General features: G+C 39.9%; 2 protein-coding genes across 3 annotated transcripts in view; one reads left to right on the forward strand and one right to left on the reverse strand.

Moving 5' to 3' along the window:
* Positions 1 to 20,867, reverse strand: part of cyp24a1 (cytochrome P450, family 24, subfamily A, polypeptide 1) — a 78,741-nt gene that overhangs the window by 25,154 nt on the left and 32,720 nt on the right. Inside the window, exons 1-3 of one of the 2 annotated variants that reach the window (XM_073061642.1) lie at positions 1,147 to 1,412; positions 754 to 944; positions 296 to 389 (exon numbers count right to left, since the gene is read on the reverse strand). In XM_073061642.1, coding sequence (XP_072917743.1) covers positions 296 to 389; positions 754 to 944; positions 1,147 to 1,404 — 543 coding nt within the window. In that variant the 5' untranslated portion in view covers positions 1,405 to 1,412. Of the gene's footprint in view, positions 1 to 295; positions 390 to 753; positions 945 to 1,146; positions 1,413 to 20,867 lie in introns of those variants that run through there. The other variant, XM_073061643.1, reaches the window with a different exon arrangement.
* zfp64 (zinc finger protein 64 homolog (mouse)) overlaps positions 17,871 to 20,867 on the forward strand; it is a 50,477-nt gene continuing 47,480 nt past the window's right edge. The window contains exon 1 of the mRNA XM_073061641.1: positions 17,871 to 18,024. Within this exon, the coding sequence (XP_072917742.1) occupies positions 17,982 to 18,024 (43 nt within the window). The 5' untranslated portion in view covers positions 17,871 to 17,981. The remainder of the gene's footprint in view (positions 18,025 to 20,867) is intronic.

A 20,867-nucleotide genomic window follows, 5' to 3' on the forward strand; every position in this document is an offset into this window, starting at 1 on the left:
AACACATCTCTGCTCTCGTAGCAAAAGTGCGCTTTGGAATACACTGCGCTTCATAAAATGCAAAGTTCCCCAGTTTTTATACTTGAACTCGTGCAGCAAAGAGCTAACAATAAAATGAGTTTTTTCCTCATATTTGTGTGCAGGACCGCGCAAGCTGGACAGTTCTCTCACTGTTTGGCCCGAATTCGCAGCAAGGCTAGAAATCCAGAGCCTTTGAATAAATCGGCAGTAAACTGTGTTCTGAAACGGTGGGCGCGAACGTGCGTGACGCGTGCTCGAAATAAAATATGTTTACCCCGTTGATTTTTCCATCTAGTTTTATTACTTCAGTTGGCTTCATTAACTTTTTCTGAAATATGCTTCTCACTCTTTGCCAGTCTTTTCCTTCCCTGTAATCAAGATAACGAAAAAGCGGGAGAAAATCCTGAGTCACGACTGCTCATGGTTTTGAATTGATTGTACTGTCCGCCACTGAAAGTACGGACGATTCATAAATAGTTGATTAAAGTTGACAGGTATCAGTCTAAAAATATTAACCTTGGTCTAATTTTCCAATGTACTGCTCAAATTCGCAATAACTGACGCTCATTTGTGATAACAATTTAATGTCCATAGAGTAATAATTAAACCAATATATCTTCGACTAGTAATACACTTTGCATTTTACAAAACAAATTGAAGTCCGTTCGTGTATGATTTTCTTTCAAAGGAAAATTTAATCTTAATTGATAGTGACCGTTTACTTGTACTCACAGTATGAGCAGTCCATACGCTTCGTTTCTGTAGTCTCTGTAAGCTTTCCATGGTTTGATCTCCAGGCGCTGGGGGTGGTTGCTTTCTTTGCGGTAAAGAGCCTCTAGGAGGCACGGAGCCCCAACGTGCACTGACTCAAACGGACCCAACTTCATCTTAAAAATCTTCCCAAATTTCTTATGAAATTCCACCTGTTAAAAAAAAAGCATGCTTACTGACCCTTGGGGACAAAACTCGTGCTCATCAACTTTCTGTCTTACTAGTTTTTATTTTAATTTTAAGAACACTTCAGTGTTGACGCACTGCATTGGTCGCAGCATTTTCTGAAGATGGTAATGATTCATTCGTATTGAAGATAACTTCAGCATTAATCAGCTACATCACCACATTTACCAGTGTTATGTGTTGTTTTCGGAGTCCTCCTTTTCTTATTATATACGGCAGGCTCCCCACCACCGGCCACCTGGTAGGTCCCGGGATGAAGTTATGCTCACACGGTGCCAAGGCTTTTTTAAAGTCACTATTGTCAGTAGAAATAGGAGCAGCTTCTCTTAATTTGTTCTCTTTTCTTAAAAATTTCAGAAGCAAATTTGCGTTTTTAATTTGAAATCGCATTTTTGAAACTAAATCTCCAATTGTAAACAACAACATATTAGCAGTTCGTGACAGCTCTATTTGGAATGATGTTTTTCGCATCTAATATATAGATACACAAGCTGGTACAGTTCTCAGCGTTTGGCCAATCAAAAACGGCTCTCAGTTGGTGTGGTTGACGAGCCTACCATTCACTTATGTATTTTTGCAAGCACGTGGGAAGCCCGGCAGATTCTAGGAATGAACTCAAACACACCCTGAGCCTCTCCAAATTGGCTCTCACCTGACTGAGAGCGCTTCAGGCTGCAGCTTCAGTCAATAACAGGATACTTACTGAACAGGATACTGGAGTTTGGAATCATTACTAAACGAAAAGGAATCGCTATATAAAACTCAATTAAGATTAACGTATTTATTTAAAAAACGGAAGAACGGAGCATGGAAACAATTGATTGCAATATTAGAATAAGTTTTGAATACAATATTAGAATGGAATTTGAATACATTGCAATTACAAACTCTGTTGCATGCCTTGGAAATCCCTGAGAAAATTTAGCAGGTACAGGGTTCTGAGTTGGATGATCAGCCATGATCATACTGAATGGCGGTGCAGGCTCGAAGGGCCGAATGGCCTACTCCTGCACCTATTTTCTATGTTTCTAAAAACGAGTCACTCTGAAAGCAGGCTCTCAGAATGCATTCCACTCTGGTGGACAACTCTCAGAATCTAGCCTAAGATTACAACTCTCTTTGAAACCAATATTGAACTGGTATTTGTGAGATTATGAATTTGAGAGCTTGAACACATACTGCTGTGCTGTGCACTGTTAAGTACCTCATCAAAGTTTTAAAAGAATAGTAATATTTCAGCCAATATTCTTCACTAATATCACAGAAGCATCTTATTTATTTTAATGATTTTATGAAATATGTACAATTAGGTGCAGTATTTGTCAACTTAAAAGCAATGATTACAATACATTAATTGTGTATCTTTTCAGGCTGTCCTTAAGATATAGTACAAACCTTTATTTAGCTTAGAATGTTGGCATAACAAGGGGACTTCTCTGCAAAGTTAATGTCTTTGAAATGCAATCCAAATATCTACTTTCTAAGGACTCCCTGTTCCTTAGAAAGTTGTGTGCAGAACTCTTCTGTGTCACCTTTACTTAACACTCTAAGTCAAAACCTAGCAAAGGGGAAAGAGGGTTATCCACGATTGGTATGGCTCATCTTACTGGTGCAGGGAGGAACAACATGTCTATAGTGATAGTGGTCACAAGACATAATAGGAGGGGTGATTGATAAGTTTGTGGCCTAAGGTAGAAGGAGTCAATTTTAGAAAATCTAGACCATTTATTTTTCAACATAGTTCCCTCCTACATTTACACACTTAGTCCAGTGGTCGTGGAGCATAAGGATCTTGGACCTCCAGAAAGTGTCCACAGATGGGTGATTGATAAGTTTGTGGCCTAAGGTAGAAGGAGATGAGCTATACAGCTCACATTACATGCACATGCAGGTCAACTCTTTGAATAATTATGCAGAAAATTTGAAGTTAATAACAAATCCCCTTCTACCTTAGGCCACAAACTTATCAATCACCCCTGATAAGTTATTATCTGACGTCCTCCCCATGGAATGTATGGGTTTTCTTAGAGTGTTTTGGTTTCCTCCCACAGTCCAAAGATGTACTAGTTAGTAGATTAATTGATCACTGTAAATTGTCCCAAGATTAGGCTAGGGTTAAATTGGGGACTGGAAGGGCTTATTCCATGCTGTATATCAATAAATAAATAAATGATGAAAAAAAGCATCAGAATAAGGAAAAATATAAGAAGAATGTATAATAGAATGTAAATAAAAATGTAGTGGCTTTGCTTAAATCTACAAGTGGTATCACCAATGTCAGCCCTCCCTCCCGATCACAAACTATCCCATACTTCCCTTTTATCTATCATTCTCATCCCATATCTCTCTTTTCAACAATTCAAAAATAAAACCACCAGAAAATCACATCCCTACCCAATTTTGTAAATTCATCTATTACATCACCTGAGCAAAATTAAACTAACTATCCTTGTGCATTCCTTTAGTGTCTCCTGTGTGATTCGCGAATCCTTGTTACATCCAAGGTATTTCCCAAATGGCTGCAGCACGGGGAGCGGAGAACTGCCTTGGAGGACAACCGTAAATGCCTCTGGGTCCAGAAGAACTGAAAGGAATAGCTTCAAAAATAAGCCATCACAGACACCTCAGGTCAACACCCCAGGTGTTGAAGTCACCTTCTAAAAAACATTTGAAGGACTGCTGTGATGTCCTGCAAGTTCCCTTACACATTGAAGCAATCACAAAGAAGGCACAGTAGTGACTGTATTTCATTAGGAGATTGACCACATATGGGATACCACCAAAGACTCCAGAAAATGTATGCAAGTGTACAGTGAGAGCATTCTGACCGATTGCATCACCACCTGGTAAGGAAACTCCAATAGGCAGAATCGGAAAAGGCTGCAGAGTGTTGTAGACTCAGTCAGCTCCATTATGGGCAAAAGCCGTCCCCACTATTGAGAACATCTTCAAAATGTGGTGCCTCAAGAAGACAGACCTCAGACAGACATTGTTAAAGACCCTTACCATCTGGATATGACCTCTTCCTATTACTACCATCAGGGAGGAGGTATAGGAGCCTGAAGACCTACTCTCAATGTTTTAGTAGTAGCTTCTTCCCCTCCACCATCAGATTCCTGAACAGTGCATGAACCCCAAGAATACTATCATGCTATTCTTCTTCTGCACAATGTATTTATTCATTTTTGTGACTTATAGTAATGATAGTCTTGCATTGTAATGCTGTCACAAAACAACAATTTTCATGACATATATCAGAGATATAAACGATTCTGATTGAACAGTGGTATCTAGAGTCATGACTACAGCAACTTAAAATTGTAAGGCTCCAATTTGAGCTTTTACTTTTGTGCTTAGACTTCTGATGGAACTCTAATGTGCAGCAATATTGTGACATCATTTATCAGTCCCCGTAACAGTATGGCTTCCACAAGTTTGATCAACGGTCTTATGCAGTAAAGAACTGCTTTTAAATACTGTACAATGTTTCAGGCCAATTTAAAGTAGGACTCTCCAGTGCTCCCTTATGTTTTTCTACAGTTTGATCCAACAAAAGCTTATCTGATGAACTTGCAAAAGGATGAGCTATCCTGAGCCATTTTAACCTATTCAATATACGTATATATACTTACTGTAATTTATTTATTTGTTTGTTTGTTTATCTTTCTATATTATCATGTAAGTTATCATGTAAGCTGCTGTTAAGTTAACCAATTTCATGACACATGCCAATAATAATTAACCTGATTGTGATATACATCCCAGACTGTTAAAGTCCTCCTCACACTGGATCTTTCTTTCTGGTTTAGGCCTCTTTTTTTCTTTCTGCTCTCTGATCAACATACGTCTAGCTCCTTGAGTTCCTCTGGAGGCCAAGGGCATTTGGCATGTCCCTGTTCACCCTCATAACTTCTGCAGGTGCATCATAGAAGGCATCCTATCTGGATGCATCTCAGCTTAGTATGGCAATCGTTCTGCCCCACAAAACTGTAAAGAGTTGTGGACACATCATAAAAACCATCTGCCCTCCATGGAGTCTCTCTATATTTCTTACTCCCTTGGTTAAGCAACTTACATAATAATTTTAAAAAACTCCTACCCTGGACATTCTTCTTCATCTCTTTCCCATCAGCCAGAAGATACAAAAGCTGAAGAGCCGAACCACTAGGCTCAATGACAGCTTGCATCCTGCTGTTATAATACTACTGAATGGACCTGGATGATAAATCAGTCTACTTCGTCATGGCCTTATATTTTGCATCCTATTATTGCTTTTCCTTTACACTAATTTGATGTACTGATGTAATGAAATGATATGCATTCAAGACAAAGATTTTTGCATGTGACAATGATAAACCAATTACCAATCAGATGTCCTCCATCCACCTTTACTTTCTTCAAACCACTTTTCTTCTCATTATTTGCATGAAAACATGTAGAGCATTGTAGCTTGGTATTCACTCTCTTGCAGTTAGTCTTTCTTTGAACACTGACCTATTCCATCACATCCTGCTCCCACAATGTATTTCTAATTTAAGAAATGCATGTTAATTTCTCTAACGCCTAGTACAGGCATGGGCAAACTACGGCCCGGGGGGCCATATGCGGCCCGTTAAGCTTTTTAATCCGGCCCGCAGAACTTGATGAAATTATATTAATAAACCTTGTAAATGTTTTTTCCCCGCAATTCTGGCATTTTCCCAATAGATGACGCACTCTATATACATTGACCTTTGTTGAGGTGCAGCGTATTATTCCACATTTGCGCTTTACTCTTTGACCTCTCACCCCTTCTGTAAAGATGAGTGGAGCTAAGAAAAGAAAAGTGGATAGAGAATGTCGGGTGTTTAATAAGGAGTGGACAACTAAATATCTTTTTACCGAACACCGATCAACTGCTGTATGCCTGATATGCCAAGAGACTGTGGCGGTTTTTAAAGAATATAATATCAGCCGTCACTTTGTCACAAAACATGCCAACTATGCTAGCAACCAGTCAACGAAAGAACGGGAAGCTAATGCTCAGAGGTTGGCAGCTAATTTACAGGCTCAACAAAATTTTTTTCGCCGTCAAACTGCCATTCATGAGTCAAGTACCAAGGCGAGTTTTATGCTGTCATTCAAATTAGCAAAGGCCAGCAAGCCTCTGTCTGAAGGCGAGTTTTTAAAAGAATGTATGGTGGAGACAGCAGGTGTATTGTGTCCGGAGAGCAAAGACAAATTTGAAAAAATCAGTTTATCACGCAGGACAGTGACTCGCCGTGTGGAACTGATAGATGAAGATATAACCAGCGACTTAAATAAAAAGGCAGAGTCGTTCACATTATATTCATTAGCACTGGATGAAAGCAACGATGTAAAAGACACTGCTCAGCTCCTCATTTTTATCCGAGGAATTAACAATACCTTTGAAGTAACGGAGGAGTTTTTGACAATGGAGTCTCTGAAAGGAAAAACACGGGGAGAGGACTTGTATGACCGGGTGTCTGCTGTCATCGAAAATATGAAGCTCCCTTGGAGTAAACTTATCAACGTCACCACAGATGGATCTCCTAATTTGACAGGGAAAAATGTCGGCCTGCTGAGGAGAATACAGAATAAAGTGAAAGATGAAAATCCTGACCAGGATGTTATTTTCCATCACTGCATCATCCACCAGGAATCTCTATGTAAATCGGTATTACAGCTGAATCATGTTGTGAATCCTGTCGTAAAACTTGTCAACTTTATACGTGCAAGGGGACTTCAGCACCGTCAGTTCATCACGTTCCTGGAGGAAACTGATGTGGATCACCAGGACCTACTTTATCACTCCCGTGTCCGCTAGTTAAGTTTGTGCAAAGTGTTTCAACGAGTATGGGAGCTCAAAGAGGAGATCGGTGCATTTTTGGAGTTACTGAGGAAGGCCGGCGAATTTCCTGAGCTGAGCAACAAGAGCTGGCTTTGTGACTTTGCGTTTGCTGTGGATATATTTTCACACATGAATGAACTGAACGTGAAGCTACAGGGGAAGGATCAGTTTGTGCATGACATGTACACAAACGTGAAAGCCTTTAAATCCAAGCTGGCTTTTTTCTCCAGGCAAATTTTGAATAAGTTATTCACTCATTTCCCCACACTAGCCACGCTGGAAGAGGCCGGCGCAAATGTGAAAAAATACAGCGAGTCACTGGATGCGCTGCACAGAGAATTCTGCCGTCGCTTTTCTGATTTTGAAAAAATTGACAATTCACTTCAGTTGGTGGCCTGTCCCCTGTCACAAGATCCTGAAACAGCACCAGAGGAGCTACAGCTGGAACTGATCGACCTTCAGTCTGACCCCGTCTTAAAAGAGAAGTTCAACTCTCTTAAACTGAATGACTTTTATGCTTCACTTGGTAAAGAGGTGTTTCCAAACCTCCGGAGGACGGCACAGAAGATGCTGGCATTGTTCGGCTCGACCTATTTGTGTGAACAGGCGTTCAGCATCATGAACATCAACAAAGCCAGCCACAGATCCAAGTTAACTGACCAACACCTCAGATCCATCCTGAGAATCGCCACAACAAAACTAAATCCAGACTTTGATGCGCTGGCTAAAAAGGGAGACCAACAACACTGTTCCCACTGAAATTAAAAATAAGTTTCTTCACTGTGTTATGTAAAAAATGCATTTGAAAATATTTTTTTCAATAAGCCTTACATGTTACATGTCATTTCTGTTAAGTGATGGACATGAGTAGTGCGCAGGTGCACGTACGTTCTCAAAATAAAAAATGCGCTCCAGATCAAATAACGCGCTCCGCATACTGGCGCGCTGTCACTGTTCTGTCCTTGTGCTGGTTGTTGTTGAGTTTTGGCACAGGGGACAATTGAATAAGAAGGAGCAGGACAAGTAGACCTGCATCTCCTACCGTTTTTGAAATAAAGACAGTCAGGAGGAGAGTGATGATGATAATATCTTGAAGGATAACAGAATTTTCAGTGCTTTAAAATAATAACTGTTACTATTAAAAAAAGCTGTATTTTATTCATTTAATTTTCAGTGTTTTAAAAGTCATTTCAATAAATAGCTAAATACCATGGGACTTCAAAGACAGATATTTTGTTGTAATGCATTTGTTCATTTTCAATTGAAATTAAAGCACATGTTTTCTACATATCCCATGATATTTTATTTTCTCTTATGAGGTGTATTACCAAAACACTCCGTCCATCTGCTCCTGGTCCGGCCCCCCTGTCAAATTTTAGAACCCTTTGTGGCCCACAAGTCAAAAAGTTTGCCCACCCCTAGCCTAGTAACTCAGAATACTGGACATCTTGCTGATGCTTGTAACTAAAATAAAGTTGAAAGAGAATCTGGCTGTATGAAGCAACTATTTAAAACAATGAGTGGGTCTTCTGCCATTCTTTATTTGAATTAACCTCTAATGTATTTTATTTACCTTTTCAGTATATTAACTTTGTATGCTTTGATTTGGACATTCAGTAATTCTGTGGTATATATTTCCTTCAATTAAAACAGTTATTTAGAAATATTGGAAGAATCAATTCTTTTATTTTTTATCTCATCTGGCAAGATAAAATGGATTAGCAGGTTCAGGAAAGATTCAATCAGTTATTGGATTCTTTCCAGTAACTTGCACTATCTGTGTGTGCTAAGAGTTTTGTGAAATTACTACCAGCGTCACTACTAAAAGGATGATAAGCCAAATAGCTCTCCATGACCTAGACATGTTTTATTTACTCACCAATTGCAATGGACAGAATCTAATCTCTTCATTTGATCTACTGCCAGTGAGTTATAAATTCCTGACCGAGCATATTCTCACATGCATGTGTATGCCAATGAAGACGCACATATGCAAACACACAAACTTTCTGAGTACTCAGCAAATTAGACTGATAAATTGAACTGAAAATAATAAGGGCATAAGAAAATCTAAGAGCAAGGGTAGGTCATATGACTTTTCAATATGATCATGGCTGATCTCTCCCAAGCCTCCCATCTTTTTGTGTGCCAATTTCTCACAGTCTTTAATTCCATAGTCAATCAATAGAATTTATCTACTTCTTGCGTACCAGCAAATATCTTGCTTCCACTACACAATGACTAGGGAATCCCAGATATTTACCACCATCTGCAATAAGTTCTTATACACCACTCAATGATGATCCTCTAGTCAGATAATTATGCCCTCTTGCTTGAGATTCTCTTATCAGTGGAAACATCTCAACATCTACCCTGCCTTGCTCCCTAGGAATCGTATATGATTCAATAAATCACCCTTCATTTTTCTAAACTCCAAAGAATTTCAATCTAATTTCTCTTGACTAGTGAACCACCTTTGTGCTCTCCCCATATTAGTATATCCCTTCTGAAATAAGAGAACTGAAATTATGCACAGTGTGACTTCACCAGTAACCTGTACAATTGGAGCAATACTTCACTATCTCTAATTTCTAAGCTTCTTTCAATAAAGGCCAATAGACCACATGCCTTCCTTGCCAATTGCTGCACCTGTCTGCTAATTTTTTTAAATTCATGCCCATGAGTACATAGATCCTTCTGTACTTTGTTCATCTGCAATCTTTTTACCCATTTAGATACCAGTATTCCTTCAGATTCCTCTTTTCAAACTGCATGAGCTCATACTTTTTCACATTAAACTCCATTTACTTAGTTTTCACCTACTCATTCACCCTATTTACATTTTGTTGCAAAGTACAAATACCCTATTTTCACATCATCAGCAAACCTGGATATTTTATGCATTCCCATAAATAGTAAATAATTGTGGGTCAAGAAGTAATGCTTAGGGCACTGAATCAGTTATATCCTTCCAGCCCAAAAAGGACCCATTTATTCCAATTCTCCGTCTCCTACATGATAACCAATTTTCAATCCATCTAACATATATACTCCAGTACCACAAACTCTTGTTACTTGCTAGTTTTTTATTCCAATGCTGCATTACAACTTTAAAGAAGAATTGAAATATCAAATATAACACACTGTTCAAAACAGGAGGGTGGAAAAATATGGAACTACAGGCCAATCATCATAATACTTGCTGGGAAAATGCTGGTTCATGTATTAAAGATAGAGAGCATGGATAGGTATAGTCTTATGAAAGAAAAAAGCAAATTTAGCAAATTTCTTAAAGATTTTCACAGATGTACATAGCAGGATAAATAAAGGGGGATCTCTAAATTTATTGTGCTTGGATTTGCAAAGCTTATTTAGTGAAGTATACATAAAAGATACCACACAAGATAAAGCTTCACAGAGCTTTGGGAACATATTATAATAGTGGGTTGGTGAACAGGCATGAAAGAAGATAGAGATAGATGGGTTATGTTCAAGTTGGAAAAATGTAATTCATGGTATGCCACAGGAATCAGCATTGGGCCTTTAACTATTTACAACCTATCTTAACAGACTTGATGGAGGAGCTAGGTATAATACATCCAAATTTGTTGTTGATACAATGGTAATTGGGAAAGTAAGTTGTGAGGCAGAGACAAAGGAAGGTGAAAAGTTTGAGTAAATGTGGTGAGAGTTAATGTGGTTATCCACTTCTGTAAGAAGAAAACAAGATTATTAAATGTCATTATCTGTGAGATCAATAAGTCCTTGAGAAAGACAGAAAGTTAGAGTGCTGATAAGTAATTAATTATGTGCTGATAAGAAAGTAATTAAGAAAGAAAATTAAATCTTGGACTTTTTTGCACAGACTAATAGTAAGGAAAATTTGCTGCATCAGTACTGTGATGCTTCCATATCATCTGTAGTACCTCTCTCCGCCTGTCCTAATTTTGCTACAAATTGGAGCAAAAGGTAAAAAAATGCTTTATGTTTGCAGTTGATACAAAGATTGGCGACATGGTTGATAATGTAGAAGATTGCCAAAGGATACAGCAAGATACAGATCGATTGAAGATATGGGCAGAGAAATCGCAGATGAAGTTTAATGTGGCCAAATATTGCACTTTGGGAGAACAAATGTAAAGGGACAGTAAGTAGCTTATGGCATGACCCTTAACATCAATTTCCTTAATTCATGGTAACCATTTCCCTTTGTACCCTGCCTTTATTCCTCTTGCTTCATTACTCTTCTCTTTACCCACCTCTGCCCTCGTGGCCTACACCTTCCTCCTTCTGGTTCCTTCCCTTCCTTTATTCCATAGTCCACTGTCCTCTCCAATCATATTCCATCTTCTCCAGCTATTTGTCCCTTTCGTTAATCACCTTCAAGCTTCTTATGTCATTCCCAATTAACTCCCCACTTACCTATTTCCCCCCTCACTTGAATTCACTTATCACCTTTCCCTCCTCCCATCCTTATTCTGGCTTTTGCCTTTTTCTTTCCAGGCCTGATGAAGGGGTTTGGCTTGAAACATCAGCTGTTCATTTCCTTCCAAAAAAAACACTTCCTGACCTGCTGAGTTCTTCCAGACTATTTTTTGTGTTGTTCCAGATCTCCATCATCTGTGGTCTTTCTTGTTTTGACAATTAGCCAAATGGAATTATGTACTTGCCTTAGTCACAATAGCATGAATGCACTAAACTGATTTCTGGGATGAGAATTTCTGTGAGGAGAATGAAAGGTGATTTTATTGAGCATATAAGATTCTGAAAGGTATTATTAAAGTAGGTGCTGAGAAGCTGTTTTCACAGGCTGTAGAATCTTGAACCAGAGGCTATAGATGCAGGCTAAAGAGTCAAGCAGTTAGGACAGGAATTACTTTATTCATGGCTGTCTCTCTGGGTGAAGCTGAAATATTCCTGATGCAGAAAATCTGTAATAAAATAGAAAATTCAGGAAATGCTCGGATTAGGCATTTCATGTGGGAAGTTTAGTTAATATTCTTGATCATTGTATCAGCAGCACAACATACAACTCTTTGGAATTCCCTACTCCAAATGATGCAAATGCTCAGTCATTGGGTACAGTAAGGTTTTGTACCAAATGCTTTGGGCACAAAAGGAATCAAGGAAATGTAATTTTATATCCATAAATTTGAGGTGACCCACTGTTATTGGTAAAATCTCAGATAGCTACAGATGTACTGTAAGAACATTCTGACTGGTTGCATCACCACCTGGTATGGAGGCCACAATGTGCAGGATCAGACAAGGTTGCAGAGGGTTGTAGACTCAGCCAGCTCCATCGAGGCTGCAATCCTCCCCACCGTCGAGGAAACCTTCAAGAGAAGGTGGCATTCAATACTAAAGACCCTCACCATCTGGGGATGCCCTGTTCTTGTTACTACTGTCAGGGAGGAGATATGGGGTCCTGAAGACCTACAGAAGATTTTCATTAAGCCAATCCTGGTTTCACCGCCTAGGAAAATTGTGAGACTCTTCACAAGAGATGTGTGGACATCTTTGAATTTTATTGTCTGTCTGCCTGGTTATCTCTTCCCAGGACAAAGTTGGGAATAATCAGACTTTTTTTGGAACATGGTACTATTTATATGAATGATCCAGCCTGCTTAATGTAGCTGGCATACAATATAGAAACCAGAACCTCACTGATGGACCTTGAGTCTGGGGGAGTACTCTAGCGCAGTTTTGTACAATTTTGTGGAGACCATATTGGTGTTTTTTTCCCAGTCCATTGAGATGCATGCTCTTGGTAGTCCAGGTCTAAGTATTTGAAGAACAAGGATCACTGTTGCCATGTAGACCAAGAGTTCAATGCTAGGACTGAAATCTTCAAACACCCTCTTCATTAATTAATCATACTGCACTGGCACACTGAAAGGAATGGTGAACTTCATCATTACTTCCCTTCTTGTGAGAAATGGCTCCCCAGAGACGGGAAGTGGTATACCTTTTCCAGAATCAATCTTTATTGTTGGAGAGCAATGTAGTGCTGAGAGGGCACATTAGTGCAGGATCCTTGCCTTGTGGCTGTTGAATGTAAGATACATTTCTCATATGCTTTAATGAATGAATTGCCAGATCTTGGAAATCAGTATTGAATTGTATGCAAACTTAATTGTCACCTGCATGCTACAGCTCGACTAGTGAGATTTGATTGACCTTGGTTCGGGAATGTGGTTAAATCGTTTGTACCTAGTTTTGAAGATTATCTCCACTCTCGCAGGACATTAGTTGGAGATGAGGGGCACCTCTGTGGGGTTCTCTATCCTTGAATCCATCTCCGGTCATAACTGTTGGTGGAGTAGGGTGGGGCCTTGATTGTTTGCGCCACAAGAAGCTTTTAAGAATCTGCATGTGATACTGCTGTTAGGAATGCACTTCAGCATTTCCTTCCACCATCTGTTTTAACTGTCATGGGGCTTTTGCTGGACCTCTGTGTTCAGGTGCCTACAAAGCTGGGTTCATTTTCCTTAGACAATGGTGGAACTTGCAGTGCGGGAAATCTTTACATCTGTAGTTAATTAGCTCCTCAATGTCCACGTCATTTTCAGTAAGCCAATCCTGGTTCTCCTTGGTAGAATAGGCAAAAGTTTCTTCACAAGTGACAATCATGGTTGACTTCATATGTGGCTTCTGTTGTCTGGAGTCAACAAGATTTCTGTGAGGTACTGTATGAGAAAATCTAGCTGAGTGGTATTCTTGACAGCTTTGTTTTTGATCTTCTTACAGTAATTTACAATTGCTGGTGATGATTTGGGGCTATGTTGATGGAGATAACAGAGCTGATTAAGCACTGATCGATCAGCAGTCATTGGTGCCTGTTATGTTGCAGATGATGCAGGCATCTTTGCAGTCCTTTAACTCTATAATGGTATAATTTAGCAGATCACTAGCACTGATATTGAAGCTATTGCACATATTCCCCTAATGAAACAGGGTGATTGCCATGATAAAATTGTAGTCCAAGCATTTTGTTAGGTGAAGAACCCCAATGTAGTTTCCATGATCAGGGTGACAATCATGCATTTTAGATTAAATTGATGGATCCATCACAAAAAAGGAACATAGAGCAATACACACAAAGTGTTGGAAGAGCTCAGAAGGTCAGACCGCATCTATGGATGGGAATAAGCAGCTGAAATTTCGGGCCAAGACTCTTCAGGATTGGGGGGGGGGGGTGCGCGTGTGGGCTGGGGTGAAAAGTTAAGGCAGCGCCAAGTGGCTGCCTCTTTCAACTCATCTGTGAAAATAGTTAAATTCCTCTCTTTCTCCCTTGTCCCATCTAGTCCATGCCAAACTGTTATTCTGCCTAGTTCCATTGATCCACACCTGCACCATAGTCCACCAAGCTCCTCCAATTCACGTATTTATCAAACATCTCTTAAACGTTGCAATCAAACCCCCATCTGTCATTTCCACTGGGAGCTGGTTCCACCTTGCACCACCCTTTGGGTGTAGAAGATTGCCGCCAGGTTTCCCTTAAATAGTTCATCTTTCACCTTTAACCTATGACCTCTAGTTCTAATCTCACAAAACTCAGTGGAAAATGACTGTTTGTATTTACCCATCTATACCTTTAATAATGTTGTATCAAATCTCCTCTCATTCTCCTATGCTCCAGGGAATAAAGTCCTAACCAATTCAATCTTTCTCTTAAACTCAGGTCCTCAAGTCTGGGTAACATCCCTGTAAATTTTCTCTGCACTCTTATTGATATCTTTCCTGTAGGTAGTTGACCAGAACTACATACAATACTCCAAATTAGGTCTCACCAATGTCTTAGGGAACTTCTACTTAATATTCCAACTCCCGTACTCAGTACTCTGATTATGAATGCCAATGTACCAAATGTTTTCTTTACAACCCTATCTACCTCTGATGCCCCTTTCAAGGAATTATGTATCTGCATTCCCAGATCTGTCTGTTGTACTGCACTCGTCAGTGCCCTACCATTCGTTGTGCAAGTCTTACACTGGTTTGTCCAGCCAAAGTGCAACACCTCAAACTTAAGTTCCATCTGCCATTTTTCAGCCCATTTTTCCAGGTGATCCAGATCCCACTGCAGGCTTTGACAAGTTTCCTTGCTGTCTACTGCACTTCTAATCTTGCTGTTATCCACAAATCTGCTAATCCAGTTTAAACAAGTTATCAGCCATATTAGATATCACACAACAACAGACCAAGCACTGATCCCTGCAACCTACTACCAGTCAAAAGCCTCCAATCAGAGGGGCATCCATCTACTATCACTGTCTGGCTTCTCCCACTAAGCCAAAGTGGAATCCAATTTATTATCTCATTCTGAATGCCAAGCAGCTGAACCTCTTTGACTAGCCTCCCAAGCAAGACTTTTTCCAAACTCTTGCTAAAGTCTATGTAGACAACGTCAACTGCATTTCCTTCGTCAACTTTCCTGGTAGCCTCCTGATAAACTCTGTGAGACTGTTCAGGCTCAGCCTATCACACACAAAACCATATTGACTCTCCCTTATATGGCCCGAGTATCCTATATCTATATATCCTTTCCCGTAGAATACCTTCCAATAATTTACCTGTTACAGGCATCAGCTTTTCCTGCTTTTTCTAAGAGCCTTTCTTAAACAACAGAACAGTATTAGCTATCTGCTTGCCCTGTGGCACCTCACTAGAGGCTAAGTATGGTTTAACTAACTCTGCCAGGGCCCCTACAAATTCTGCACTAGTCATCCACAAGGCCCAAGGGAACACCTTATCATGCTCTGGTGACTTATCTCCCTAATTTCCCTTAGGATAGCAAGCACCTCTTCTTCTGTAACTTGGATATGGTTCATGATCTCACTGCTGTTTTGCCTCAGTCCTATAGATTCATATGTTCATATCCTGAATAAATACAGATGCAAAAAATCCACTTAAAATCCCCAATCTCTTTTGGCTTTGTGCAAAGATGACCACGCTGATCTCAAATGGACCAATTTTGTCCCTTGCTATCCTTTTGCTCTTACTATATCTGTAGAAGCCCTTGGATTCTCCCTCACATTATCTGCCAGTGCAAGCTCATGGCTTCTTTTAGCCCTCTTGACTTCCCTCCTAAATGTTTTCTTGCTCTTCTTATAACCTTCATATACCTCATGTGTTCCTTGTTGCATATAACGGCTAAGCACCTTCTTCTTAACCAAGGTTATCTCTCAAAAAAACAAGGCTCCCTAAACCTGTTAGCCTTGTCTTTTATATTGACAGGAACATACAGACTCTGCACTCTCAAAATGCTTCATTTTTGAACGCCCCCCACTTACCAAGCACATCTTTGTCAGAAAACAATCTATCCCAATCCAATGGAATTATGATTACTATATCCAGAATGATTCCCTATACACACTTCTGTCACCTTCCCCGTCTCATTCCCTAATAGAAGATCCAGTATCTCATTATCTCTTGTTATATATTTATGAAGGAAACTTTACTGAACACATTCCCATCCTTTTCTGTTACAGTAGTCTCAATTAATATGAGGAAAATTAAAATCACCAGCACAATCTTATTTTTCCCCTGCAACTGTCTGCTATCTCTGCACAAATTTTCTTCTCTAAATCCCACTGACTAATGGGAGAAATATATGATCCCATTAATGTGGTCATCCCTTTCTTATTCCTCAGTTCCACCCATACAGCCTCAGTAGTTGAGCCCTCCAGTTTGTCCTGCCTGAGCACTGCCATGACATTTTCACTGATGAGTATTATCAACCTTCCCCCTTTAATACTTTCAGGCTCTATTATTCTTAATATAATAGAACGCTGGAAACACATTGTTCTTTAAACTAGCTATCTACTGCATGTTTTGGTGTCACCAGTGCAGAAATGTCAATTCTGAAGCATTTGACTCCTCAGTTATCATAACAAGGCTGTTGCTTTGGATTGTCCCTGAGGATCCTGACATTCCTAGTTCTGAAACTTCATATTGTGGAATAGAAGTTACCCGTGCATTGTTAAACAGAAGGTATTGATTCAGCAAGGGAGACCAGGATAAATGGAGATCAAAGCCTGCTACGTAAGTATTAATGTTCCCATTGCAGTAGGTATATACACTGGTGCCATCTGGTGGGTGTACATCTGCTCATTTGACAGACTTTCCTGAGTCTCCTCCTCCCTTGCCATAATGTTCTTCTGTCACACATTCCCAATCTTAACTATAAACATAAAGAGATTCTGCAGATACTGGATATCAGGAGCAATGCACACAAAATGCTGGAGGAACTCAGCAAGTCAGGCAGCATCTATGGGTGGGGGGGGGAATAAAATGGAAAATGTTTTAAGTGAGACCCTTCATCAGAACTGGAATGGAAGGAACAGAATCCAGAATAAGTAGGTGGTGTAAGAGATGTAGTATAAGCTGGCAGGCCTATGTACAGAGATAGCAGATAAACTGGCTGGTGGGCAGGTCTGGCTGAGCACGTGATCGATACAGAGGGGGAGCGTTAATAGGTCTCACTGAACTCCCATTGAAGAAATCTAAAATTCACCAGGTGGGCATATCTTAGAGACTTTGCAGTGGAGCAACAAATCTGGCTTCTATCCCATTTGGAATTAAATGTCTCAGACCAAAATATTGAACTCATCCTTCCCTCCATAGATACTGCCTGACTTGCTGAATTCCTCCAGTATTTTGTGTTTCTCCAATCTTAACTAAATGGTTTGGTCACTAAATCCAAATTGCTATCCCAGGTGTTAGAGGTGCCTAGATTATTGGGGGGGAAACCTTCATTTATTTTCTTTTGATTGATATGTTAGAGAATAGTTAAAACATTATTGAAGAGGACTCCTGCATATTAAATATTTGATTATTTGCACATAGAATCTGAACTATATATCAACAAACCCTCCACCTATTCCTATGCAGGTAATCAGTCTGAAGACATAACCAGCACATCATTTCCCAAGGATAAATCAAATGCCACAGGTCTAACCATTGACTTTGGGACTAATCTTCAAGTCTACAGTGGGCGGAAGTGCAGTGCACCCACTTCCGCTGCAGTGCCGAAGGCCCTAACTGTTCTTCAGTCTCTTATCGGTTTGTTTGTCCGTAATATCGGAGACAGGGAGAGAAGCCTGCACGTCCTCGGTCTCATTTGTTCCCCCTTGAACTCCGCAGCTGAACCATGAACGCGGGCGGGCAGAGCGACAATTTCGGCCCGGTGCCGTGTGAGTAGTCGGCTGTGTTTTTTATGCAGGTGTCGGGGCGGCTGTAGTCGGCTGGGCAGGGTCTAGGCCGAGAGTGTTGCTTTTGCATGAGCCGGTGAGCAACCCCGGAACCTGGGTAGCAGCACACCCGGGAACCTGGCTATCGGAGGCGGGGAGGTACACTACTCAGGTTCCAGGGCTTTCCAGAGCAGTTATATGATATGCAAAGTCAGGGGTTCCCACTAGTTACTGCCAGCGTTTTGAAATTTTGCCTAAAGTGGAGCTTCCCGGCTCTCTTAAGTACATTTTGTTATCGAAATAACACGGTAACAATTTGCATTACAAGCATTTGAAATTTGATGCATTAAAGACCTGAAATTAAAGGTATCCAGTTGCTGTTCCAATAATCCTGCTTTTCAGCCAAATTATATCTTGTTTTCAGTGAAAAATAAGTCATGTTAAAAAACAGCAGGTCGTCAGTTTAATTTGGCAGGGAAAATGTTCTTGTCTTACAAGACTGACAATGTACTCATTCTAGGAAACAGTACTACTTATTGGCAGAGGAGGGCAGTTCCTTTGCAAACTTACAATAAGCTTACAGGCCAATTTCCTGATAAATGGCAGAACAAAATGTACTATCAGAATGACTGTATTAATGGGCAGAGCCCAGGTACTATCTATGATGAGTTGCTTAGTTTGTATATTGAGAATTGGCCTCAAAGTGTATTCAAACTTTGAATCCAGAATGTTAGCCTAAAGTTTGCTCCTCCACCTAAAAAGAAAGATTTTCATTTATATAGCATCCTTCATGATCAAAAGAAGCCCAAAGCACTTATAGCTGGATACAGTTAAGACGATGAGGGTGACCACTTCTTTAAAATAAATAAAGAAATTATTAATGGTATGAAGGTGATTTTGTTTAAAGTGGATTGGGAAAATAAGAGGTGTGTCAGTAACCAAACAATACGCATGTTTAAACGGCTGATCCATAATGCTCATCAGGACTTTAACCTAACAAAAAAGAGGAATTCCTTGAGAAAGCTTTAAAATTTGTGTTAGCAAAGGCTGGTAGTAGGCCAGAAGACTGAGAAAATCTTAAGATCCTGTAATGAAAGCCCATGAGAGAAAAATGATTTTGAGAGAAAACTTGCATGCAATCTGCAAACAAACAGTAAGAGTTTCCCAACACTCCCAGCATTGCAAATGCTATGTTGACATTCATTTCTAGAGGAATAGAGTATAGGAGCAGGATGTGATGTTGAGGCTCTATAAGGCATTGGTAAGACCTCACTTGGAATACTGTGTGCAGTTTTGGGCTCCTTATTTAAGAAAGGATGTGTTGACTTTGGAGAGGGTTCAGAGAAGATCCACTAGAATGATTCCGGGAAAGAGAGGGTTAACATATGAGGAACGTTTGACCACTCTCGGATTGTACTCCTTGGAGTTTGGAAGAATGAGGGGAGACCTCATAGAAACATTTTGAATGTTGAAAGGCATGGATAGAGTGGATGTGGCAAAGTTGTTTCCCATGGTGGGGGAGTCTAGTACGAGAGGGTATGACTTAAGGATTGAAGGATGCCCATTCAGAACAGGGATGTGAAGAAATTATTTTAGTCAGAGGGTGGTGAATCTGTGGAATTTGTTGCCACGGGCGGCAGTGGAGGTCAAGTCATTGGGTATATTTAAGGCAGAGATTGATAGGTATCTGAGTAGCCAGGGCATCAAAGGTTATGGTGAGAAGGCGGGGAAGTGGGACTAAAGGGTAGATTGAATCAGCTCATTATAAAATGGCAGAGCAGACTTGATGGGCTGAATGGCTGACTTCTGCTCTTTTGTCTTATGGTCTTATGGAGTTTATCTGTGAATATATAAAAGAGGAAGAAGGGAGCTAAGGTAAGCATAGAACCTTTAGGTTGGTGATTTAATAACAGCAAACAAAGAAATGGTAGATTTGTTAAATCACTTTTGTAGAGGACACTGCATATATTCCTTAGATAATTGATATGCTAATTTAAAAGGAACTTGTAAAAATCCCCAAACAAAGAATTAGCGAAACTTGCAGGGTAAAGGTGGACAAATAGCCAGCACCTGATGGCTTGTCTTCTAGGATTTTAAAGGAAATGTCTGCAGATGCAAAAGACTCACTCGTTGAAGTTTTTCAAAACTCCAGACTAGGGCTGTGGGAGAATTATAACCCATTTAGTTTAATGTCTGTTGTTGGCAAAATGGTGGAGAAAATAAGCAAAGAGGAAATAACTAATGATTTAAGAAAGAGAAATATAATCAAATTCCTGCCTGTGGCCATCAAACTTTACAACTCCTCCCTCGGGGTGTCAGACACCCTGAGCCAATAGGCTGGTCCTGGACTTATTTCCACTTGGAATAATTTACTTATTATTATTTAATTATTTATGGTTTTATATTGCTATATTTCTACACTGTTCTTGGTTGGTGTGACTGTAACAAAACCCAATTTCTTTCGGGATCAATAAAGATGTCTGTCTGTCTGTCAAATCTGGTCACCAGGATTTTATTAAAGATAAAACATATTTGACAACTTTGCATGATTTTTTTGAGGATGTGACAAAGAGGGATTTGATAGATGGGAGCCTGTAGCTGAGTTATATTTAGATTTCTAAAAGGTATTTGGCAAAGTACTGCATAAGAGGTTGGTACACAAGTTAAGAGCCCTAGTATTGAAATAATTATGTTAGCATACAATGAGCATTTGAAAGATCTGGAAAGTGGCTTTGCTGGCTGATATGATCTGCCCTTTAATAAGATCACCTTTCCGGCTCTCAGCTTCACCCCACCCCCTCCGGTCTTCTCCTATCATTTGCATTTTCCCCTCCCCCTCCTACTTT

The sequence above is a fragment of the Hemitrygon akajei genome, chromosome 11, assembly GCF_048418815.1.
Source record: "Hemitrygon akajei chromosome 11, sHemAka1.3, whole genome shotgun sequence".
In the NCBI taxonomy this organism is placed as follows: Eukaryota; Metazoa; Chordata; class Chondrichthyes; order Myliobatiformes; family Dasyatidae; genus Hemitrygon; species Hemitrygon akajei.